Source organism: Zonotrichia leucophrys, chromosome 3 (genome assembly GCF_028769735.1).
Source record: "Zonotrichia leucophrys gambelii isolate GWCS_2022_RI chromosome 3, RI_Zleu_2.0, whole genome shotgun sequence".
Classification (NCBI taxonomy): Eukaryota; Metazoa; Chordata; class Aves; order Passeriformes; family Passerellidae; genus Zonotrichia; species Zonotrichia leucophrys.
This window is the reverse complement of record NC_088172.1, coordinates 62,149,061-62,175,278: the sequence shown is the minus strand read 5'-3', so window position 1 is coordinate 62,175,278 and position 26,218 is coordinate 62,149,061. Positions and strand designations below refer to the sequence as shown.

At 39.3% G+C, this 26,218-nt stretch overlaps 1 protein-coding gene across 1 annotated transcript; it reads left to right on the top strand.

Annotated features, from left to right (window-relative positions):
* Nucleotides 1-260: 260 nt before the first annotated feature.
* Nucleotides 261-25,803, top strand: TBCE (tubulin folding cofactor E). The gene is made up of 17 exons (XM_064708487.1): nt 261-343; nt 535-667; nt 4,429-4,513; nt 11,402-11,590; nt 12,594-12,682; nt 13,367-13,466; nt 15,235-15,337; nt 19,291-19,367; nt 19,618-19,713; nt 20,324-20,388; nt 20,472-20,536; nt 20,971-21,123; nt 21,863-22,016; nt 22,621-22,689; nt 23,715-23,774; nt 25,110-25,201; nt 25,447-25,803. Exons 2-17 carry the CDS (start codon nt 568-570, stop codon nt 25,537-25,539), a joined length of 1,590 nt encoding a protein of 529 aa, XP_064564557.1. The 5' UTR covers nt 261-343; nt 535-567; the 3' UTR covers nt 25,540-25,803.
* Nucleotides 25,804-26,218: the final 415 nt, after the last annotated feature.

The following is a 26,218-nucleotide window of genomic DNA, read 5'->3' as shown; positions in this document are numbered from 1 at the left end:
GGACGGGCGGGCACCCGGCACCGCCCCGCGCGCCCGGCTCGCCCAATCAGAGCACCCGCCTCTCACTCCGCGGCATGCTGGGAGCTGTAGTCCGGGGCCTGCAAATCCGCGCGGCGGGGCAATCTCGGTGAACACCATTACCCAGAAAGCTCCACGGCGGCGACGCCCCGGGCCGATTTGCCCCTGAAGGCGGTGTCTCGAGCAGAGTAGGAGGCGGGGCGGGCCAATAGCGAGCCAGGGCAGGGCTGCTCCGGGGCTCGCTGCCATTCGGAGCCCTCCGAGAGCCGGGAGGGGCGGGGCGGCGGGCGCGGGGCGGAAGTGCGGCAGCGGAGCGGCCCCGGCGGTGCGTGAGCGGCGGCCGCGGCCCCGCGCGTGTGGAGCGGGGGCTGGGGGCGGCCCACAGGAGCCGGCTCGGCTCCGGGAGCGGGGAGCGGCACGGGGCGGCGCCGGGCGGCAAAAGTGCAGCTCCAAGTAGGGGCGTTGTGAGAGCAGCGGCTTGCGCGCGTGTTAAGGGCGTTCCTCCTGTGCCTGCAGGTCCGGGAGCAGCCCGGTTCCCGCGGCCCCGGAATGGCTGCCGGGCTGCCTCCCGATGCGCTGGGTCGGCGGGTCGCCTGTGGCACCGACTACGGGACTGTGCGCTATGTGGGCAGCGTGTCTCCTACTGCAGGTAACTGCCACACGAGTAATAATCTTCACGTTTTATGGCTGTTCTCATGGTTCTACTCATGTTGTTTTTCATTAAAAAAACCCAATAGCGTCGAGTAAAACGAGGCAATTTACAACTTGATTTTCCTCATTGTTCTTGTGTAAATGTGGTGACTTCTAATCTGCGCGAGGTTTTTAGGTTTTTTTCTTAAAGAAGTCAGAGTTGTCAAAAGGAGTGTAAGAAGAACTTCACAGTCTTTTCCCTGATCTCTGTGCAGACAGTCAGGGAAGGTGAGAGGTAGATCTCCAGACCAGGTGATAACATATTGTGTTGGGTTTGTGTGTCAAGGCTCTGGGAGTGGCAGGGGCTACAGGGGTGGCATCTGCCGCCAGAGAAGCTGCCAGAAGCTTTCTCCATGTCCTACAGAGCCGCTGCCAGCCGGCTCCAGGGTGGGCCTGCCACTGGCCAAGGCTAAACCCGTCAGTAATAGTAGTTGCACCTCGGTGAAACCTTCTTTAAGAAGGGGAAGGAAAAGAGACTCTTTGCACGAAGGTAGCTGTGGCCAGAGAAGAGCTGAGTGAGAATATGTGTGAGGAACAGCCCTGCAGACACAAGGGTCCGTGAAGAAGGAGGGGAAAGACATACTCCACACTCTGGAGAGGAGATTCCCCTGCAGATCTACTGAGACACACACGCTGTTTCCTGGCAGCCCAGGGGGTCAGCAGGGGTTCAGAGATCCACCTGCTGCCCATGGAGGAGGCACACACAGGTGGATGCCTGAAAGGAAGTGGTGACCACACTAGAGCAGGCTCCTGGTAGACCTGAGAGATAAGCCCTGCTGGAGCAGGTTTCCTGGTAGCTCTTATGTCCTGGAGTAGCCTTTTCCTGAAGGACTACACCCCATGAACAAAGGGTTCCACACTGGGGCAGTTCCAAAGGAAGCATGCTGTAGCCTGTGGGGAGGAGTTATGTTGGACCACTCCATGGATGACTGTCTTGTATGGGAGGAGCCTGCACTGGAGCAGGGGAAGGACCACCCTCTTTGAGGAGGAAGCAGCAGAAATAAGGTGTGATGAACTGACTGTAACCCCCATTGTCCACCTCTCTGTACCTCTCAGGGGAGGAGGTAGAGCCCAGGAAAAAGTGAGATTTTTAAGATTTGTTTTACTTCTCATTAGGCTACTCTGATTCTGGTTGATAATGAATTCAGTTGCTTTCCCCAAGTCATGTTTTGCCCGTGACAGTAATCAGTGGGTGATCTCTCCCTGTCCTAATCTCAGCTCATGAGCCTCTTGTTGTATTTTTTCTCCCCTGCTCAGCTGAGGAGGGGAGTGACAGAGTGGCTTTGGGTGGGCACCTGGTATCTAGCCTGGGCCAACCCACTATAGATGTTCAAATTTATGGGAAGATTCCTGATGCTTGGAAGAAGACCAGCCTTGCATACAGTTCTAGAAGAGGCAAGAAGGATGACCAGGAAATGTAGACTCATTAGCCTCACTTCAGTTTTGTGAAAGATGACATAGCATGTTTCCTTGGAATCCACTTCCAAGCCTATGAAGGACAAGATTGGTACTTGTAAATAAGAAGTTGTGCTTGGTAGATGTAATTACTTTCTACGATGATATGACTGTGAATGTGGATGAAGGGAGTACAAATCATATTCCTTGACTTCAGTAAGTCTTTGAATAATGTCTTCGTAAAGAATTTTATTTGGAAGCTGAAGAAATACAAGGTTAATGGACTGTTAAATTATTTGAAAGTTGTCAAGTGAAAAAGTAATTAAAGACTTGATATCTGTAATGAGTGAGTACTACCAAAGTAAACGCTGGGGTGTGTATTGTTTCATGTATTCCCCAGTGATTTGGGTGATGAACAGTGTTCAACCTCAAATGGCTGCTGTGATGCAAGGTAGAATTGCAATCCGGGTCAATGTTTATGAACTTGAGGTTTGAACCCAAGAGATTCAAGGAGGATAAATTTCTGCATGTAGTATGGACCAGAAAGTATTAGTGACTCAGAGAGTCTGTTGCAAAGGGCTTGGGAGTTAAGTTGGATACTGTTATGAATATGAGCCAGCAGTGACCCCTGTAACAAGCAGAGATACATGTTGTACTGGGTTACCTTAGAGGGGAGTGATGAGCGTGGCCTGCGAGTTAAAGGAAGCTCTTATTCCTCTCTGGGAATGGGGTTCTTGACAAGGTTACCCTTGGAATAATGTATCTGCTGTGGAGCTATTCCAGTTCGAGAGGGATGCAGGCAAACTTGAGAGGATCTCAGAGGTCTCCTCTCTTGAGGAGTCTTGGAAGGCTACCAGGGTGGTGAAGGGCACTGACCATACACATGTGTTGTGAAGAGGTTGAGGGATCTGGGCTTGGTTAATGTGGTGAAGAGAAGTAAAAGCGGATCCAATGGCTTCCTGCAGCTGTTTGACAGCTGGGTACAAAGGTGGCAGAGCCAAACTCTCCTTACAAGTGCTAGATTATACAGTAAGGGATGATGGTCACAGCAGGAAAACCTTTCCCATTACCTTGCTACACTACAGTGCAGCCCTGGAATATGCTCACCAGATGTGTTGCAATCTTTCTCTCCTCAGAAATTTTCAGGGTCTGGCTAGGTAACAAATTACCTGACTGACTTTTTTAGGGGGAGGAGTAGTGCGATTTCTAAGTGGAACAGGAGGAAAAGGATGGCTACCAGGAAAAAGCGGATTGAGAAGGGGAGTCGAGCGGAACCTAGTATTGGAATAAGAATCCCAATATAACCAGTTAGATTGTGCCTGGGTCAGTGTGACCCTCGCTGCTGGGCCAAAGGCAGCACTGTGGTGCTTTACCCCAGAGATACCTTGGCTGCTGGAGATTGCAGCAGGGCACTGGTGCAAGTCCAGGCTTGTCAGGGACTCCGTTTACCTCAGGAGAGAGAGCTTCTGGCGATGGTGAAGAGAAAAGGAGAGGATTCTGCTGGAGGGTTGCCAGATGTTTATTCCATGGTTACAGATGTCTGAACCAGGGCAACTGCTGCCAACAGAATCAAGGCCGCATGGTCTCATTAACCTTATAAGCTCGGGGACAGGGGAAGGGGAGGGGACAGGTGAGCTACCAACCAGGTGAAAGGGGCAGGGTCTCAAGGGACTAGGGACACCTATCCAATGTCCCCCAGGCCTGAGGGACCAACCACACGATGCCTTGCTGGAATCTTAAGCCTGATTGACAGGACTCACTCAGCAAGGGGGCGAGGGGGAAGGGAGAGAGGCATAGGCACACCTGGGAAGGGACCCTGAAGTTTAAAACAGGACATTGCAACACACCGCAACAACCTAGGGGGTCGAACCCGCATTCATATGGGGATAGTTTTTCTGAGTCTGGGGCTGTTTGGGCAAGTCAAAAGTTTAGTGCGGTTAGGAGGATGCTTAGGGTTAGTGATAGGGTCAGTATGAATAGGATTATGTTTATTACTCTTCTCTGGGGTTAAACCAGATTTTAAGGATTGGAAGTCGATTGTAATTAATATACTAGAAGAGTAAGATCCTCATCAGTAGATTGAGATATAGAGGAATAATCATACGACGTCTACGAAGTGTCAGTATCAGGCGGCTGCTTCAAATCCAAAGTGGTGGTTTGATGTAAAGTGGTATTTAATTAGGCGTAGGAGGCAGACGAGTAGGAATGTGGATAATCTCCTGCTTTGACAGAGGTTAGGCTGAGTGAACTCAGAGGTTCTTTCCAGCTGTGCTTTCTATGGATATGATGCTGTAAAATTGAAAAAGTATCAACCATTTTTTTCAGGAATTTGGCTGGGCGTGGAATGGGATGATCCGGAGAGGGGAAAGCATGATGGCAGCTATGAAGGAACACAGTATTTTACGTGCAGGTGAGTTGGTTCACAGCATTGGCATGTCATGTGTGGCGACGAGATGCTCATGGGAAAAGGCCCTTTGGCAATTTTTAGGGCAAACCTTTCTGTTATCAGTTGGCCAATATTAAAAAGATCATAATTCTGAGTGCTCTGACCAGCTAACCCATAGAGGCTCCAGCACTGATATTTATCCAGTTACAACTATTAGGGTATAGTAAATACTTAGAAAATACAAGTCATGTTTTCAGAGGTATGTTATAAAAATGAGACTTTTGGATGTTGTTATTATTAGTAGTAGGTTTTAGATCTTTTACTTTAGTTAGGAAATCAGTATTTCCTAGTGACTTTCATTAGGTAATTCTGAACTGAAATATTGGTGCATATTAAGTGTCTCAAATACTGTTTGTATTTGAATTTAAGCTGACTTGCATATATCTTGTTAAAGGAAAATGCCAAGTTCCTGTTAATGATTTGGGTTATATTTGTATCACTAAGGAATTGTAGATATATTCATTGGATTCAGTATATGCAAAACATAGTGCAGCTGTGTGGGGTTTTTAAATATATGCAGGCATTACTTTTAAGTGAAAGGGTTTGAGCACTTAACATGTTTGAAATTGTGGAATACACAATTCCAAACATGTTAGTTAATATCTAAGATGGATATTAACTGCAGCAAGTCGTTGATTTCTATGTCAGGACACATGCAACAGCTGAAAGTTTATAAGTTAAATAGTAACTGGATGAGTTCATAGAAGAAAGTCATCAATAACTCTTAAATACTAGAGATTGCTAGCTCAGTAAGTTCCTGAGCATGGAAGTGGTGAAGGATGAGAGAACAAAATCTATTCTGCAGAAAAATAAGAAGAAAACACCACCTGTGAGGACTGGATATTTTTTCCTTGTATCCCTAGTATTTAAATAATAATAAAACAAGGCTTGAGGAGGCTAAACACACTTAATACAAGAAAAAAAATCAACATTGTTGGATTTTTTTGTTTCAGCTAAGGAATTGGAAGTGATGGTTTCAGCACAACCAAGTCTTAAATTAATATATTAGTGGAAGTTGCTTCCTAAATGTTTTGAATTTACTTGAAACAGTTTCCAAGCTGAAGCTAGCTATGTTCTGCTGCAGGAGAAAAAAAAATAGAAATAATTGGCTGACCATTCCAAATCTCTCTGGACAGAAAAAGCAATTGAACATTTCATGCATGTTTATTCAGAAACTCGATTGCTTTACATTTGTGTGTGTATGATATTTATATATATATATATATGATATTATATATATATGTGTATAGACTTCTGGGGTTTTAGTAGCCATTAGTGTGCTTTCAGGAGATGAGATCTCAGAAACCTTGATTCTTGATGTAAGAATCAATGTTTTGAGTGAAGCTCAATACCCATAACAAATATAAATGTTGTGGTCTTCAAACATGTTGTTCTTTCAATACCTGTTCTTTGTGCTCTGCTAGTTTCCAATCAGAAGAGGTCCTGCTGGATTCTAAGAAAATACATAGATCCAGCAGCCCACCAAGACAAACAGACATAACTTCCTGTGTGCAGACACATTTGTAGTTCTTCTGTTGACTATTGGGAAAATGTAGGCAAACTTAAGTAAGAAATAGTTACCTTATTTTAGCAAAAGGGTGCTGAAAAACAAAACTGAAAACATCACCTAAACTCCCCCAACTGAAAACATCACCTCTTTACTACTACTGATTAGGAGGGAATAATGTTTCTTTGTAGGTGAATATACACATCTGAAAAAAATGCTGTATTTTTCCCCTTATCATAAGTATCCTTTGCCTACAAGGCTACTTTGCTCACTCCTTGAATTCTGATAAGCAGAAGCAGCTGATCAAGTAGCTTGTGCTGTAAACAAATGCAGTGAAAGGACATTTTGAAATTAAGGCAATTTTGAAAATGACTGCTTTAAAAAATACATCTTTCAGAGTGACATTTGAAAATAAGACCATAAGAGGAAAATAAAACTGATTTTGAGATTCTCATTACCAGAGAATCTGCTTTCTTTTCAAGTCCTTACTTGAAACAGTAGGTCTGCTTACTGCTCTATGTGATCTCTATAGTAGATTTTTTGAAAATATGACCTCAACTTTTATGTTTTATAAAAGGCAGTACATTTATCTGCCTCATTATGTGGTGATAATTTAACTTCTTAAGAATATGAATACCAAGGAACAAAACAGCCATGCTTCAAATTATGCTGACATCATGAGCATGTTCAGCAGCCCAGTATCAGCTAGAAATGGCAATGCACAATCTAGTGGTGGTTTTGTGTTCAGTTTTTCCCTGATAATAGGATCTTTTTTCTTAATAACTGAGGAAGCTACTATTTTAGCTGTCAGTTCCAGTAGTGTATAATGTAATTATGTTCTGCAGTCCTTCAAGAGAAATGAGTAATCAAGCCTTAAAACTGTGTTAAAATTTGTATGCAGCTTTTGAAACATGAGTGTGCTTTCCAATATGTTCTGGTCCCACAGACCCACTGACACATTTGCATGCGTGTGTTCCCCTGGGAAATGTGGGTTACAGCACACCCTCCTCCCATGGTTGTCCTATTCTTGTTGCATGATGATCTGCTTCTTGTTCCAGATTATCTGCTCCATGAAAGATCTGTTCATATTAAATTAGGCTATTTTTTCTTCAAGGATGACACATTCACCTCCAGGAATATCTACCTAGAGAACAAGCAAACTCTTCACATACAGGAAAGAATATCATTTTAGTGTCCACGAAAAAAAATTATTTCCATTTTGCAAAGGCAGAAAGCATTCCTAAGATTCCTGAGAAGGTTTCAGTTAAGAAGTTTTGTTCATCAGAAACTCGTGCTCTTTGCTGCCAGTAGATCTGTGTTGAAACGAAAGGTTGTCCCAAACATGTTCTGTGCACCAGCAGAACCCCAAGGTGGCATCTAAAGCTGCAGATGTCTGTCTGTCTTTCCTTGTTTTTTGAAAGCCCAGAGTCAAGTTTCATGTCTGTTTAACTAAGGTAAACTTTCAAGAACTTGAAGTACTTGCTCATGCTTGCAAGGCTTCTTCTGTTCAGTCAGGAATTTAATACACCATGGCAGGTTAGTGTTAGGTGTCATTTATAAGCATTGTTTGGTGCCACAGCCTCTTTCTAAAACTCAAAGGATTTTCTTTACTGCTGTGTGTAGGTTCTTCTAATAGAAGTTTTGTCTGTTGAACACCTTCCCCTAGAGGGAAGAGATCTGTTCAGGTCTGTGTAGAAAAGACATTCATGGATTCAAACAGTTCCACTTTATGACACCTTGTGAGCCTTGTAGTGCATTTGCTGCAGTCATGGTGGTAATTGCCTGGAGTTGATCATTGCAAACAGACTGTACTGGGCAAAGAAGCCCTTTGATCCATGCTTACTGCCTAGGCTGATAAAGCTGACATCTCTCTCTGTGGCTCAGAGTCAGACAGCTCAAGTGTGTAGCTGTTATGATTTATGCACTCCTGCATTTTTCTTCAGTACTGAGAAGTGTGTGTGTGATATTTCCCTAGCATATGAAGAGCCATCATGTACCTGTAATGATGAGCAGTGCCATCACTTTGTTTTACATTAGCAAAGAATTATGCCAAATTTCCTCCTTATTCAGTGGAAGCTGACAGCTAATCTAAATTTTAATGAATATCCTTGAAGCACCCTGGGCATGGCAGCAGATGGGTTGTGTGCTTCAGGCTACTGAATCATGAATAGGAAGTGTCCTAGAAGATGACTTCTGAGATTGGGGTCAACCTTCCTATTTTAAAAGTCAGTAGGAAGTGTCAGTATTAACTAGAGCCAGCCACTTGCCAGAGCCCCACTTGTGCATATTCCACATTTTCTGCTTAAGGAAATTGGGCCATATCTTCTACCACTCTATTTCCTCACAGTCTTTTGTTCTGGCTGCAAAACAATTTGCATACATGAGAACAAAATCTCTGTTCTCAGACTTCTGAGTGTTCATCTTAAGTCAGGTTGATCAGTAATCCGTAGGTTCTTCCATCTCATAATATGCATGCTGGATGACTCTTTGGATTAGGATTTATCTTTTTAATTCCCAGTTATGGAGACTGATGGCTAATAGGTGTGTATATGCATTAGTCCATGTGCTGTACATTATTTGTTAGATATGTACATGCAGCTTGTACAGTTCCTATGTCCTAATGTGAAATTTCATACAGGCAGTGTGTTTTAGGGAAAATGAGTTACACTGACCTCTCTCCTTGAATGCACAATAATTTTGCCTGAAAATAGGTTCCTATTGCAGTTTCCTTTCCTGTCTTTTGTGACAGCTCCTAAAAAAGTAGATCAAATAAATAGACTGGAACTGAGAAAGAAGCTTAGGCTTTGGAATGGATTTAAATATACATTAGTTAACTTATAATAGCATGCAGAGTAATGGGAAGTGATAGCAACAGGAGAGAGAAAACCTATCACCTTTTGATCAGGACAAAAAGAGAAGTGTCTTGAGAGATAAATACACTAAAATTTTCAATTTTCCTGTAGCTTTATATGACAGGGGACAGGGTAGCTAGCTAGGTTCCTGTGCTTGTTTTGTTTTTGTTTTTTTTTTACCTAAGGATAAACTGGTTCTTGCACAGAAAATGAAGAAGGAGATGCCAATAGAAGTGGTGACCTGATAGGACAGAAATGGGCTTAGGAATGGATGTGGTGATGGAGGAACCCAAAGGCCTTGGCTATGACAGGGAGAAATGGCATGACAGGAGGGATGCAGAAGTGAGGTTCTAGATTAGCTCTGGTGAGAGGGTTGAGGAGAGCAGAACTGTTGAGTGTTGAGGGATGGTAATGACAAAATCATGGTGATAGGAAATTGGATAGTTGTTGTCAGAATAAATTGACAGCAGGACCTAGTGTGAAGTACAGATAGACAGGAGTACAGGGATTTTTTCCAGAGCCACAAGCAGAATCCTGTACTATCTGCCATCAGTGAAGCTGTTTGACTTAATTAAATGCAGAAGTGATATATTTGGAGGCAAGAGATGTTCTAGTTCAGGTCATAAAAAGGCAATTTACTGTTTTAAGAAGAGGTATTAAAAAAGAATCACATCATTTTTACTCTTGAGAAAGTTCAATATTTTAATCAGTTAAGTGTTTGCAAGCTATGAAGAATTTCAAAGGAATGGAAGAAATTACTTAAGAGAAGGTTGCTGGATTAAAAATGTATTGAAAATGCTTATCAAACATGAAAAGTTCATACCAGATTTATATTCTTCAGTAATTTGCCTTTCTGCTTCTTTTGTAATCATTGCACTCTAAACATAGTCATTACAAAACTAGACTGAAAATATTTTGAAAGTAAATATTATCAAGTTTCTACCTAGGTCCTTCTTAAGGATATGAGAGTAGAAAGGCTAATAAATGAAACTGGCACAGGAAATTTCCAGCACTGATTTTTTTTTGCAAAAATGTGAATACATGGTGCCCAAACTATTCTATCTACTTGTAATAGGTTCATAAGATTTGGGGCCTTTAGTTACTGTTTTTACTGTGAGCATTTTGAACTTTGTAGCACTGGTAGTTTATATTACGGTGTGCTAATTAGACACTTGATGCTCACATGCTGTTTTGAGAAGTTTTATTTACACAAGTGATGTCTTCCTCCTGATACTTTCCTACCAAAGCCTGTTGTCTTCTCAGCTTGATGGCAGACAGATATTCATAGCTACCAATTTTCTTCCTGATGTTTTCTGGCTGATGCTCCTATCAGAGCCTCACCATTCCCATAGCTTGTCTCTGCTGGTTCTTCCCTGATACTGTGTTTCCTCGCTAACTTTGCTAGAAAATGTCAAAGCAATTGCGTGGTAAGATGCAGGAATGCAACAAAGTTTTTTCAGTGCTCTAGAAAAGCCAAGAAACTCCACTGGACTGACTTAAATATGCATGATTGGTTGGATATTTCTGTTGAATATTCAAAATTGTTACCAAGTTGGTATCAGGATTTTTCGAAGTGCGTGTTTGTATAAGAGTTCTGAGCGCTACAATTTGTATGTTGTGTCATTTGTGTTAATTACTAGTGAATGATGCAAGTCAAATACAATGTAGCATTCACTAGTCTGAGTATTCCTCAGGCTTTGATAAAACTCCAGGCACATTTATTGTATGATTTAGGTAGCTTTGTGTCTATCCTTAGGTAGAAACTTCTTTTTCTGGAGAACCTGACATCATAATGAGTTTGGAAATAGCAGAGCAGTTATTTTTTGTCACAGACATGTTTTATGAAAAAACCTTTTGCCAGGATCTTTTCTCCTGAGAAGCTGGGAAGCTTCAGCTTCTCCATGTTTTGCTACTTTGGAATGTGATTTGGAGAACTGTTTACCCAGCTTGTGAAATTGTTTTTACTTGATGACCAATGACAGCCACCTGTGTTGAGGCTGTAAGCAGCAATTTTATTATTCATTACATTCCTTTGCTAGCCTTCTGATGAAATCCTTTTCTTCTATTCTTTTTAGTATAGTTTTAATATATAATTTTCTTTTAATATAATATATATCATAAAATAATAATTCAGCCTTCTGAAACATGGAGTCAAGATTCTCATCTCTTCCTTCATCCTGGGGCCCCTGCAAACACCACCACAATTTTTAATAATGGTACTGACACTGCAATTTTGATGTGCAATTTTGATTTTAGGGAGCTGGTGCTCCAGTTCTCATGGTATCTCACTATGTGAAATTCTATCAAGTACTGTCAAAGATACTCTGAGAGTCTCACCTGGCTCGCTGGGAGCAGTGATATTCACAATTAGCCTGTAGAATTGCCTTTGACTGCTTTGGCTCTCAGTACTTCTGTTTAAAGCAGTAATTAATTAGTCAGTGAATGTTAAGATAACAGTTTATATTTCAGCTTTTCCTGACTGCTCTGTTCTAGGCATCCTAAAGGAGGATCGTTCATCCGGCCAAACAAGGCAAATTTTGGCGTAGATTTTCTTACTGCAGTAAAGGATCGGTACGGATTGAATGATGAGCAGAATGTTCAGTGTGGCACAGGGAATACAGTAGTGTTTGGAACAAAGACTGTGGAATTTGTTGGCATGGATTCTGTTGCAGAACAGCAAAGGCAAGTGTCATATATGAAAATCTGAGATACATTATTAGTGATTGATCAGTCAAGTAGTATTTCAACTGTAAGGACTGCCATGCACATTAAATTGTTGTGCCAGACTGCACTGTGGTGGAGACAAGAAATCCTCCAATTGGCTTCCTAATTTACAGGTTTTACAAATACAAACTGGGATTATGTCATGTTTAAGTGCTAACAATCCTCATTCAGGTTTCATAAGGAAGCAGAGGATGATATCTGGTGAGAAATGAGTGATAAATTATCATTATGTTGGCAGTCATCATACACATGCATGGTCTTTTTAAAATAGATGTATTTTAATGTTTTCTTTATGTTGTACAGTGTTTTGTAGTCTTTGTTTACTCATATCACAAATTAATTTCTAGCCAAGAGAGGGAAGACAGAAAGTCACTGTACTGCTAGTGAAGAAGTTTTTCAATCAGTTGATGTCATGTTTATGTACCTAGAAGGATAAGAAAAGCAGTAACTTCATGATGTGTCATAAATTGCAGTTCTAATGGCCCCCAGCAGAAGAGATGTATTAGTTCAGTAGGTGGCAGTCTCCTTCTGAGCTGATATTCCACAACTATTCTCCTTTTCTCCCAGAGCATACTAAAGCAGTCAAAAATACTTCTGATAAGTGATACAAAGACTGCCCAAATAACTCTGAACCTCTTGAAAAACATGTTGCAAGAAACCTTTTTAACTCAGAATCTCTAATTAAATTCCAATTCTATATTTAATCTGTTTTACCAACTCTTTATTTCAGTTGGAACTATGGTTCAACCAGACTTATTTTGTAGTAGTGATGTAAAGGCAAAAAATAGAGATGTATCTCTTTTTGAGTGCGAATGACACTGCAGTGTGGTAATCTGCACATTGCTAATTCCCAAGGAGATACACATGAAAAGGATGTTATGGAGTTGTAAAAACCAGGCATTTATGTAACACACCTATTTCTGTTTGAAGATTACCTAACAGAATGTTCTTTCTCACGCAGACAACTGAACAAACTGGTGGATATCTCGGTGCGTGAGTGTGCAGTGAGCCATGCTGGTCAGGAAGAGGAAATCAGCAGAACATGTGCCAGTATCCTTTTCTTGCTGTATTGCATGATGCCATAAATAAAGTACATACTTTAGCATTCCAAGTGTTCACGTCACTGAATGATACTTGTATCTTTTTATTTAAAAAAAAACCAAAAAGTTAAACCTGAAGTTTATATTTAAAAGTTTAATGTAATGTTAAAAAGTTAAACAGCCAGGCGCCTACAATTTTTGAGAGGAAATGCAAATTATGCATAAAAATAGAAGTGTAGTCATAGGTTGTTATTGTGACTGCAGTTTCAGAAGGCTCCAGCAATGGTTTTTTTAACAATTCCCTAGAATAGAAAACCATATAGAAGTAGAACTGATATGTTCTGTAGACACCAGAGGTTTCCAATATATAACAAATAATGTGTTTAGTACACTGCATGCGGAGGCAGTGTTACAAAACTACAAAGCAGTTTTTATTTGTTAATTTTTAAGGACTTATAAGAGTTCCTGTCAGTATAGAAATTAATCCATTTGAGGATTTGTGTGGTTAAGCTCTTCTATAAAACTATAAGCCATTTCCGTATCAGAAATCAAAATAGAATTTGCTGTAACTGAGCAGTACCATCCCTTAGTGTAATCTATTTCTCTTTGATTCAATACGGAACCCTAATTCTAATTCTGAAAAAAGGAAGTTCAGTTTTGAGATAAGTTTATTTTTCTTAACAAGAAATTTCAGATATGAGGCATATAAACCTATCAAAAAATCTGATATCATCTTGGGAGACAGTAGCAGCTATTGCTTCTCAAGTTCAAAATCTGGAAACACTTAATGTCAGGTATAAATATTCATATTTGAGTTTCTCTTCCTTTGGGATGGGAACAAAAGCCAAGAGGCTCAGGATTCAGCTTTCTAAATGTAACTGGATACAAGAAGACTCATTCTAATGGGAGCTAAGGTTTTGGTTTTTTTGAATCTTGTTTTTAAGCAGCTGCTGAAGTTGTGGGCTGTAGTGTGGGCTATATTTTTCTGACATCTGTATTCAAGAAGAACCCTAGGAGTTCAGCTTCTGTGTAAAACTAAGTTCTGGAGAACATTTTCTTCTAAGTTTTAAGATTTGATCTTTGGGGTTTTTTTTATTCTTGATACATTCTGGCTGCTCAGGCAGGTCTGCATTTAAGAACTCACTTTTGTTTAGCCAACTGTGTCTTGACACTAAGCTTAATTGTCCATAATGCTTTGACTAAACCTTAATTATCCCAAATCTTTGTCTATTTCTGTCCTAAAATGATGCTGATAAGAAATTGTTGAGACCATGGTGACAGATCTAGGGGAAAATCTCCTGTACAATGATGACATTGAAAAAGGAAGGAGGATGTTGTTAAATAAAGCTCCAATTCTATTGAAACAAGAAAATTCATAAAATAATTCCAAAATAAAGAACATTTCTAGTACACACCTATACACAGTAATTGGCACATGCCACAATAATTTTCTGGTGTGAAGTAACACAATGGATTAAGTAGCAGCCTAAATCACCAGGGTTTTTATTTATTCTTATCGTTATTGTGACAAAAATGTATTTTTAAAGTAGTTATAGGTGTTCTATTTTTTTCAATATTTAGCAATGAACAGCTGTTTGCTACCTGGGTGTTATTTGTAAATCCATCTTTGCCTGGAGCATATAATGATTTATTGTTATCAGCGTGCATGAGAATACAGAGAAATTTATTTTAATTCACCCAGAATAATTTTTTCAGTTTTTCATTGTTGAGAACAATACTCTAGACTGAAGGGTCTTCAGATGTTTTTTGTAAAAAAAATGGAAAACAAAAGGAGATTGATGCTGGAATCTGATGCTTACAACTACAAACTGATAGAGTCTGAATCAGTTTTGTATTGTTTTGACCTTCTGTTTGCTTTAAAACAGCAAGAAGGTAAATCTGTTACTGATTTTTTTGTGCATGGAATGTTGGAGGAAGAATAAAAGTGATTAACCATCCACCAGCTTTTATGTGGAAATTTTACCCATAAGTGTGTAACTCTAAACTACATTGAGCGATTTTTATGAGAATATGCAGGTAGATTACACCTTAGGAAAGAAATAAAAACTTCTCTTTCAGGGTGAATAATGCAAACTGATTTGAAGACTGCAGATTTGAGGGTCTTTATCTTTTCTTCTTTGTAGTGATGCTTACATATTGAGAGGGGATTTTACATACTTTTGTTTTGCTGGGGTCTGGATAGTCTTGTGGGCTCTTCATTTTCAGTCAACACTAAGGAGCTTAAGCCCAAGCTCTGGCTTTGTTTCATTTAATATTAATGAAAATCATTCTTTTCATGTTGAAAACTTAGTGAAAGAGGCCACAGAGGAATAAATATGCATTCTTGAATAAATATGCATTCTGGAAGCAGGAAAATAAATTAGGAAAGAGTATGTTTGAATATAACTAGAAATATATTTTATTCTATTTTAAAATATGTGACATCTTGACAGTGATTTTAATTCTTGGAGGGTGTAAATTTCTTTTTCTTTAATGTGTAGCTCCAAACTAATGACTTAAATAAATGTGATTATTCATTATGCAATTTTTTTTTTAATGCAGTGAAAACAAAATGAAATTTCCATCTACATCAACTTTTACATCCAGTGCATTTTCAAACTTGAAGATTCTGGCCCTTAATCAAACTGAAATAACATGGACAGAGGTAATAGCCTTTCCTGATTTTTTTAAAATTTAATATCATTAGGTTTCTGAGGCAAGGGAAGCACAATAAATATTTGTGCATTGTATTGTTCTACTGAAATCAAATCATCCTGAGAAAAGGTGCTGTTGGGTAACTGTGTTAGTTACATATTGACTAATGTACTTCCTACATAATGAAGGAAGTGATATTGGCATAGCAGTCTAATAAGAAACATTTTACTTCATCTACATCTGTAAATTGCCAAATCAAAAGAAAGCAGTTGAGTACAATATAGCTTCGTGTCCCAAAGTTTTTTTTAAGTGAAAACCTTTTGGTTTGTGGTAGCTGTTGAAAATTTACCTGTCCTTGTCTGCATCCAATGGAACAAATGCAAAGAGAAAGAAAATATTTCCTTATGATGAGAAAAACATTGGTTTGGCCTCACTTAGCATCAGCAGGAGGCTGATTGGTATCTTTGCCCATACTGATGGTTCTTGAACCACATGGTGCCTGGTTTTTGGCAGCAGAGAGCAGAGGAAAAACAAAGCTCTGCCTCATTTCAGGCACTGAAATGTGCACACTTAAATGACTCTCTCCTGCTATGGTGTCTTATTAGGAATGAAGTCCTGTTGTCAGCTGTAGCTTAGCAGTGGGCCTTTTTTCAGAGATGGGGCTTGGGACGTGCATCTCAGTGTCCTGGTACTTAGAATAGCTTCTAAATTCCAAACTGTTATTTGGATTTCTCAGGGTCAGATTTTATAGTACTGCATTGTAAAGTTACATGACTTTTCAGATCAGCTGTCCAGTAAAAGAGCATTTAACAAAACTGGAGCTTGAGTAGAAAGAAGCTTCTGCATTCTCTTGTTTTGCAGCAGGACTAGAGGAAGGTCACTGCTGTGTTTTTGTTTAGTGTCCATTCACTGTGCTCGTAAAACTGCCTGTGGGATTTATGGCAGGACAGTGGATAATCCTTCCACAGTAGCAGCAACATGAATGCTGAAGGGAATGGAAGAATTAAGTGGCTGCAAACACTTTAAGTGTCACCTGGTGCTCCTCAGAGTAAATGTGTGCATTGTGGTGTTTAAAATGTTGGTACCTGCCAGCAGCTGTCCTTCATCCCTCCATGGGGTGACTGAAGGGCTGTTGGAGCCATGGCTGCAGATGAGTTCTCCAGGGCTAACTCAATGGCAGTGAGAAAGCCCCAGCTTAGCCAGAGCAATTTAAAATGATGCAGCTTTTGGGTTTTTTCTTTTTTTGAAACTCTGCTTTAGCTGATGATTCGTCATAGGCCATAAAGACATCTTTGGTTCCAAAATCTGTTTTATAAATTTGTTCCAGTTCATTCCCTGTAAGTTAGGAGACATAAGCCTGTGCTTCAAAGTGGTGTTCCAGGGCAGTCAAACAAAAGGGGAAAAATAAAGGCATGGGCCTGACATCAGTACTCTGTGAACAAATTACTTGAAAATGTCACTGCTTAGGCTCTGAGGGGAGTTACTTGACAATTCAACTTTCAAATAGAAAATAGTCATGAATATAATCCAAGCAAATGAGAAATACATTTAAATTGTTGATGGCAATATAAGCAAAAGTCTTAGGAGTGTTTTAATTTTAATGAAAATGATTTATGGTGAACAGCATTTCAAAATTACTTGTTGTTATATGTAAGAATATATGGCATTGAGATAGTTATAATTGGATTTTTTTAGTTTGTTCCTCTGTTTTGAAGTATTTTTCACAGGAGAGGGACATGCTTAACTGTTATGCAGTAATACAGAGCTACACATTCACATGCCTTGAGCATCAGTTTTCAGAAAGAATTCTTTCATTAGTATATGATTTGCATATATCTAAATACTTCTGAGATTATTAGTATATCAGTAAAAGAGCTTATTACTGTAGAATTGTTGATTGATTGTTCAAAACATAACATAGAACTTTCAAGGGGGGAAAAATGTCCTGTAAAATGACTTAAAGTTAGCAGCCATTGACTTAGAAATTGAATTAATGCATCTGAGTGTAATGAATTTGTATTTATGGCTCCAAACCCTTTCTTTCTTATTCAGCATTTAAATCATAATGTTATATTTGTGATTCTATTTTCAAACTAAGATTTTGTATTTATAATATAATCTACTGTTATACAGGGTAAAAGAAAAATCTGGGTTAGAACAGAAGTGCAGGATCATGCTTCTGGCACTAGCAAGTAGCAGCAGGTAGTTGGGAAAAATTCTAGGCAAAGGGTAAGCACATGGTAAGAGCTTCTTAGAAAGTAATCTGGAATTGTGTGGCTTTGTGAGCTCAAGACTATATACCTCTAATTAATATTTGTGGATATTTTTGTTTCATGATTTATCTAACTGTATTAAGAACCCATTTGAAAATTTTGCTGTGCGTATCATTTAACATAAATTCAACCTTTTTTGGGTTCTGATATTGCTGCCTGGTAATTTCATTTAGTAAGTCCCAATGGTTTATATGAAAGTAACTTAGAACAGCTATTCTCTGTTTCATGGTTTTAATTCCTGTTTAGCTTCTTTGTGCCTTTCCCAATTATATTATTTTCTTCCTGGGATAAACAGACTAAAGGTACAGGAACATCATGAACTTACATGGTGACAATTGTTTCTTGTTCTTATCTTTATTTCTTCTGCAATGGCTCTTGCATTTCCATTCTTCTGGTTTTGAGCATCAGTGGCTCTCTTCTGGGTATTTGTTACCTCCCCATCAGCTATCCACAATGAGGCCCCAGTCTTTCCTGGGGGTTAATTCCATGTCAGATCTCTGAACTTTTGTTTCTGAGGAAGCTATTTTAAGCAGTAGCTGGAAATTTGGCAATTTGAGTTTTTTGGAGTTGTGTTGTGACCTATCATTTAGCAATTTTCTAGTCATATTGAAAAATCTTCAGATACTTCAGGCTTGTGCAGTTTTTCTTTTTATTCCATCCATCCATCCCAATGCTGGGCTGTGGTGGAGCAATCTCTGTTACTGAACGTGCACCTCATTTCTCTTGACTCTGCAGGTTTCTTGTCATGCTTCTTCATCACCAGTGGATACCTATTTTGGTCTGTCTTGTTGACATGGGGGAACACTATCAGATTAAAGAGATGAAATATCTGTTCCCTGCTCTTGCTTTGGAACAGGAAAAGTTGTTATATCTGAGTTGGTGTTTGTGTGTTACAGATATGACTTTTCATATTTTTGGGGGTGAAACAGTTGAGTTCCAAGTCATAGGCTGCCTCTGGAGGAGATCTCAGTGTTTACCCTTGGCATGGTGTCTCTTAGGAGTCAGTTGTATAGGCCTGCAGCTGGATGGATTCATGCTGTGTAAAGTTAAATAGAACTGTGTAAAGTAAAATAATACCTTTTATACAATTTCAAGGCACAAGATCGAATACAAAAGTATCTTTGTTAATTTTGTAGCCCTTTTTGAATTGATTTATTTTCTTTAGAGTGCTTGAAAACTTCAGGATGTGTTGAATTCATGCAGTTCTTGGCTTTTAGTGAGTTATAGGCTGGCACAGTCCCAAGACAGAAAAGGCTTCAAGCTCTGAAAAATTAACATATTAAAAATATTCTGCAAGATGTATTATGTGTATTAGCTATACATAGGTTCTGGAACTTCTGCACATGTACAGAGTTTGTACAGCCAGTTCCTCACCTCACCGTAGGGAATACCTGGTCACTCCAACTCACTGAATAAATTATTCAGTTTCCAGTCTCAGCTGTGAGGGTGAGCACAAGCCTGGGACTCACAGTCCTGTGACTGCAGAACCCCTCTGATGTCATCTGTGCTGGCAGATGCAGGCACAGGGGAGCCATCTGGGAGAAAGGGAACACTAGGAAGTCCTTAATAATTGTTCCTCTGGTTTGGAGAGCCATAGCTTGTTCTGAACACATTCAGAGCAAATTTGCATGAAGTATAATTTCTGAAATATTCCCATCTTTTGTAATATTAAATAAAGTTTTGCTCTTAGGTTCTTCTTTGTGCTCAAGGATGGCCAGTACTTGAAGAGTTGTACCTTTCTTCTAATAATATTACAGTTTTGGAAAGGTGAGTAACATGAGTCAGTCAGTTGTAAGCCACTGGTGTACCACAAAGTTACACAGCACATAAAGTTACATTCCTGTAGCATTTACATCACCACAACAATAACTGATGCAAATTTCACATGATGTATTTAAGAACATTTATAAAGGTGCACAGTTGTGTGCATGCAATTATATACTTAGGAAAATAGTGGTTTTATTGGCCAATAACTTTAAATGTTCTGGTTTTGTGTTTGTTTTTTCCAATATATCAGGCCTGATAATGTCCTGCAGACCCTGAAGTTGTTAGACCTTTCAGACAACCAGCTACTGGATGGAAATCAGCTGCATCTCATAGCACAGCTCCCCAGGTAGCTGTAAACAAATTTGCTGGAAATTCTTTGTCCTAGATATTCATCTCCGTAGTCCTTGTTGGCTGAAATGTGATAGTATTGATGTTGCATGAAAGATTCATGAGATCTTGAAATAGAGGCATTTTGCCCTCTTGAGGAGAGTAACTGCATTATTTAGTTGAGCTATTTTAATATAATCTTGCTTTTGTTGTATAATAACACATTCTTCAGCTGTGTGTTATTAGGTTTTCATTATACACTTATGAAATGAAGGTGATTTACCACACTTTGCTAATTTGCAGAATTATCATCTTACCCTGTGCACCAAAACAGCAGCCATGATTTTCAATAGCCACAAGCTATTTTAAAAAAAAATCATTTAGAAAATCACACATTTTAAATCCAGGAGCCATTATGAAATTTGAAATTGTTGCACTTACTCACTGAAAATGTTATTATCTGAACACGGCTGAAGTCTGGGTACTGCCTGTGAGGCTGCTTTTCATTAGTCAGTGATGCTGCACCACATCAAAATCTTTATTAAGAAGAGAAAAAAAATCAGGTTGTATCTCTGTGCAAATAACTTCCTGCGCCACATACAGTGATCATTGTGTCTATTGAATTTCAGATTAGAACAGCTAATACTTAGAAACACTGGCATATCTTCTATACACTTTCCTGATGCTGGATTTGGTATGTAAAAGAAGTAATTTATTTATAGTTTTAAAATTCTGTTAATTTAAAGTTTTCACTGTTTTCTGTTACTCTTTTCCTAGGATGCAAAACTAAAATGTTTCCTTCGCTAAAACGCCTTGCAATAAATGACAATAAAATATCACAGGTAGGTTAGATTGTGATGGTTTCACATTTTGTAAATAAATGCATCTTTGTTTAAGAGTAACTTTAAGTTTGCTTTTTAAAATTTCATTTTATGTGTAAGATTCTGAGCTAACTGTTGAACAATTTGTTCAATACAGAGGCATAGTTTTAAAATGTAAAAATATTTCTTAACACTAATGTTATGGCAGCTACCTTATAATTTCTCTCACAGAATTCTAATTATCTAAAGTTTGAATTTCTTGTTTTGGTTTGTTTTTTAAATAAATGGAGTGCAGTTCTTTCCTTAGCTACATGAACAGGATCCAAGTACTTGGTTCAGACGATCAAAAGAATTTTTCCAGTCATGTTTGTTGTTCAGGAGAAATCAGTGTTACCAGGTATTGTTCTGAAATGAGGTTACATATTTCTTAAAAAGACTCTTCCCTCCCATTTCAGTGGTCATCTATCAATGAGCTGGATAAACTGCCAAGTTTGCGGGCACTGCAGTGTAACAATAACCCCTTCGTGGACACCGAGAAGAACCCAGAGACCCTGAAACAGCTCATTATTGCCAAGATAAGCCAGTTGGAGGTTTTGAACAACTGTGAGGTGGGTGATACTTCAACAAATTGCATGAGTCTGGCAAAAACTTTAAATCACTGCCTGGGGAATTGTTTTCAGTTTCTTTTAAGATTATTGATTGTTTGGGTGCAGGAAAAGTAAAGTGCCAACTAATCCATCCCCTTGTTAGCGGGGCAGTCACAAGCTCAGTACAAGACTGAGCCCTGTTTGTGAACATTGCCAACTCAGTGGGGACTCGGACAAGATGGGTCAATGGTGGTTTTTTTTCAATGCCTGAATTGTGTTGAAGTTGCAGGACTGTTAACAAAAACCATACTCTTAAAAGAAAGAAAAAAATAGAAAAAGCAGCATAGTCTGATCTGTTTCAGTGACAGCAATACCAACATTTGCCTTCTGCAATAGAAAAATATAATCCACACCAAATCAAACTTTCAGCAAATGTTTATCGTAAAGGAGAGCAGAAGCAGCATCTGATCCATTGCTACACAAAACATCCTTGCATCACTATATACAGCAAAATCTTTGCTTAGATATTAATTTATTGTTGAGTACACAGAGGGGCTTAATGGCTCTAAAATATACTGAATATATGGATCACTCAGTATTTGGAGACATGGTTTGTAAGATTCTTGGGAGCATTGAAACATACTGAACATCAAATAAGACCAAGGAGTCTGTGGCACTGATTAGATTTTGTTCTCTGGAAAGTTATATAATCATATTATAAGTTATAATCATATTATGTGCCATTCCTGTGTCAGTACAGATCCTTCCTGCTGAAAGAAGAGGAGCAGAGCTTGATTATCGCAAAATATTTGGAAAGGAGTGGCTAGAAGCTGGCGGGCATTGGAACCCAGAGAAAAACCAACCAAGTGAAGAATTTCTTGCTGCCCATCCTAGATACCCAGCACTTTGTCTTAGTAAGTACAAGCAGAGCACAATAGCATTTCCTCACCTCTGGCACTGTGGCAGCACTGGGTTGGTCTGTTTTCAATTTCTCTTCCCCTTGGGTGTTTTTTCCCTGTGCTGTGTGCTGGTTTGACCAGGAAGTGGAACTCTGGGATGCTGTGGTCAAACCAATGGGTGCTCAGATTTTGCTATTGGCACCTGATGTGCCAACAGGAAAGGCCTACAGCCTTAGGAAAGCCCATGCATTGGCAAGCCTGTGTGCCAGTGAGCTTTGCACAGAACTGCATCCTTTGGGGCATTGCTGCCTCAGGAACTCTGGCTCCTGGCCTCAGAGACCCCAGCACCTGTGTGCATCCACCCATCCATCCATCCATCCATCCATCCATCCGCTCTCCCAGCAGTGAGAATGTTAAGCAGCCCCCCCCGTCCTGGATGCTGCAGCAGCTGGCCGAGGCTCGTGTCTGCAGCCCTGTGTGGTGCAGGAGCCACCATGGCTGTGCTGAGGGAACTCCTGCCTGATCCTGCACCACAGTGGTCCTAGGTCTTCAGTTTTAGTCTTTAAAGGGTTCTACTACTTTTCTATTTTTCTTACTTCTTCTACTTTTCTTCCAACAGAATATGGAGCACCTGAAGAAGGAGAACTGAAGGGACAACAGCCTTTGACTCTGAAAAATCAGCTCCTGAGTAAGAGGCCAGAAATGGTCAAAATTGTTCCTTCTGCATTTAGACTATTTTATGAGCTTAGTGTCTCCTAGGTGTAGATGAAGAACAAAAAGTTCCAGCTTGTAATTCTGATTTTCTGAACTGTCTCAGTGAGTTTGACTGGAAAGCTGATTCTGTGTACCCTCATTTTCCCCCTCAACCCAAGCCAAATGATTTTCTCAACTGAGATTTAATGGAGAACAAAGGTTATTGATACTCCATTCTGACAGTGTGAATGGCTTCTTTACAAAAGACATCTCAGCCTTTAATCTCACCTGCTCTGTTTTCTATTTTACCTTTTTTATAACTTCTTTAGGACAGACAAGAAGAACATGGGTAGCTTTGGTATTTGGAGCTGTCTACATATTTAATCTAGGTTACATCCTCGACTTGCAAATTCATGTAGCTGTTTTTCCCAGCTGACAGAAGAACTGAAAATTTTTACTTCATGGGCAAAATAGTATTTTAAGGCATTACATTCTAATGCATTAATGTGGAAGAATAAATAGAATAAGGAATCTTAGTGGCTAGACATAAAATAAACCTTTGTTTAAGAATAAGTCTCTTAATCTCTGTAAAATAATTAGGCTAATTATATCCTGTGAAAGTCTTTGTATGATGCTTTTGAGAGGACCAAAAGCCTGTTTTAAACTGAATAAGCAATTTCCATTCTACTGCAGGTTATTTTAAAAAAATGAAATAGAAATTAAGCATTTTTAAGTAAATACTCATTTTGACCAAAAAATCTTTAAGCATTTAGGGAGTCACCTCTACAATATTGTAATTTACCAAAGATGAGTAAAAACTTGGTTATTTTCATTAATTAATTTTTCAGATAATGACTTAATGTTATCTTAACTGCTGAGATGCAGGCTACCTCCTAATTTTTGAGAGATCAGGCTGAGCTAAGGGAAATAATTTGTAATAAGAAGAGACTAGAAAGACTGTGCTTCTGCCAGAACAGGGCTTATTGTTCTTTCACTAATGCCTCACCCTTCTTCTTTAAGCTTTGACAATTAAGTGTCCTGAGAAACCTGAACAGAAGCCAGTGGAGAAAAAACTGCCAGGTAAGAACTCTTGGCTTATGTTCAAGTAGTTGTTCCATTGCTCCTTTTCAAACAACTGTATTAAAGAATGGCAGCTGTCTCTGGCTTTGTCAGCTCCTGAAAGCTTTTCCTCTGTCATATAAAGAAATGAAAAAGACAGAAATTATTTGAAAAGTCATAATTCTTCTGGCCTTCATACTTACTTTCAGTCCAGCTCAAAGAAAGTTGATGCTTTGTTGTAAAGTTGATGCTCTGCTGCTGGTTTCATGTTTAAAAGTCTGAGGCAATTTCATCCCTGTTAACAGGGATGAAATCTGGTGGATGTGTTAACCAAGTAACCAGAACATGAAGTCTTAAGAGGCAACCACACAGTCTGTAAATCTAGATATTGAGGTCTACTATCTAATCCATTAATTCAGAAGTCTAGTTCTGACCTCCATCAAACTCATTCTTTGAAATTTTCGTGTCTGTGGTGATACTAGAAGGAATAAGACCATTCTAAATTAAGCTGATGTTTTGGAAAGATGTGTCAGAATGAAGTCTGAGAGAAAAGAAGAATTCAAGCTTTATTCTAAAATAAAAATCACATTTATTATCACAACTTGCATAAAATCAGATAGATACAGCTTTTACAAAAATGTTTGATAGAAAAATATTTGTCTAAGTACAATGTGTGGTATTACAGGAGTAACTCGCTATTGCTGTGCCTTTAGATAAAGCTTCAAAAGAAGTGAAAGTTCAACCAAAATACTGAGTTTATCTATTGCAAACACAGGTATCACCTCTGGAACAAACTACATCTACTCATTCAAGATCCATTACAAAAAAATACCCCTTCCTATAACTGACTTCATAATATAAACAACTGCTGACAATGTGTTTGGGACTAATAACTCAATACCATTCCCAAGAATGTCACTCGTTCCACCGTGCCATTTCCTTACTTGTGCTGGGAAAGCCAATTCCTAGTAATGAAAACTGCAAGGAACAGTTGCCAGATGCAAGTAGTCAGAACCTGGCTGGTGTGTGTCCCAAAGGTCACTTAGTTTAGTATGTAGAAATACAGACTCAAAAAAGGTAAATTATGAAGCGTAACACTTAATTTGGTGTATGGGATCAAAGCGCTTACTCTGTAGCAGCACATCCTGCCCTGACCACCACAGGTGAAACCATTTTCCACTTGACAGTAGCAGATATGGTCTCAGGTACCTCAGACATTATTGCAGTGTTAGAACTGAAGCAGCAATACAGCCTTTCACTGTTGCTATAAGCAAGTAAAGTGAAACACTGGTACTTTGCTACAGCTCAGTGGCAGCAGCATTTTTCTAATAACTTTTCTTTCTCTCCCCTCAACAGAGTCTATGACTATTCAGAAGGTCAAAGGACTGCTGTATCGCCTGTTTAAAATTCCTGGTTCAGACCTGAAACTGTCCTACAAAAGTTCTAAAGTGAGTTAAAAACAGATATTGAAAAACAAAATATTTCATGCTGCTAAAGGTCCATAGCATGTTCTAAAATACTATATAAAGAAATTCATTTCACTTGAGGAGAGCTGTCTTCATGCTGTCATTTAGGACCTAATTTCATTCCTGTAATATGACAGATTCTCCCTGACTGCAACTGCCTGCTATTTGGTTTATGAAGGGATTTCAGTGTAAGTCTGATTAGGTTTTTTTTTGCTTTCTCATTCTAGCTGGAAGGAAAAGAAGTTGAACTAGACAATGACTTAAAGCCTTTGCAGTTTTACTCAATAGAAAGTGGAGACTGTGTGTTAGTACGGTGGTAAAGAAGGGACTCTCTTTCTGGACTGAAGGAAAAGCTGACACAAGAACTGCAGAAGAGAGACAGACACACGGACAGCCTGTGCCTGAACAGACACACAGGTGAATTGGAGTTTCACACACGTGGCACCAAAGGGCTGTACAACTGTACTTTCAACTCCTCAGCTTGATCATCAGCCTCCATGAAAGCAGCTGCTCATTTGTCCTACTGGAGCGATACCAAACTGTGCTTAAATGCTTCAATTAAATAAAACTCAAGGTCACCCTTTTGCCAAGATGTTATACTGCCTTCCCCCAGCAGCAGTGAGAATTTGCTTTACTGAACTGAGTACAGGGCTGAGTTGTGATCTCTTTGCTATCAAGACAAGATCAGTGCTGCACTGAGAGGCCACTTCCTCTTTGTTTTCACCTACATCCAACGACCTTATAGTGAACAAAACCCAGTAGTAATTTTAGAAGTATCTACCTTAGATGATTAAGGTCAAAATCTGCCAGACCTTTCTTCTACCCTACAGTGTTAACATTATAAATAAGTTCTCAGCACACTGCAAGGCATTGCTATTTATTTTACAACCTTTAGCGTGCTGTTCCTCAAGCTTATTTTACTTTCACTTGTGTAACCTCAGATTCATATCTAGTCAGAAAGAGCTGTCAGAAATCCCTCCTAAATCAGGCCAAGTTTGC

Coding starts and splice junctions, on each gene's coding strand:
- TBCE (XM_064708487.1), top strand. CDS start 568: ATGGCTGCCGGGCTGCCTCCCGATGCGCTGGGTCGGCGGGTCGCCTGT. Junction 4,514..11,401: donor ACACAGTATTTTACGTGCAG/GTGAGTTGGTTC, acceptor GCTCTGTTCTAG/GCATCCTAAAGGAGGATCGT. Junction 19,714..20,323: donor CTCATAGCACAGCTCCCCAG/GTAGCTGTAAAC, acceptor ATTGAATTTCAG/ATTAGAACAGCTAATACTTA.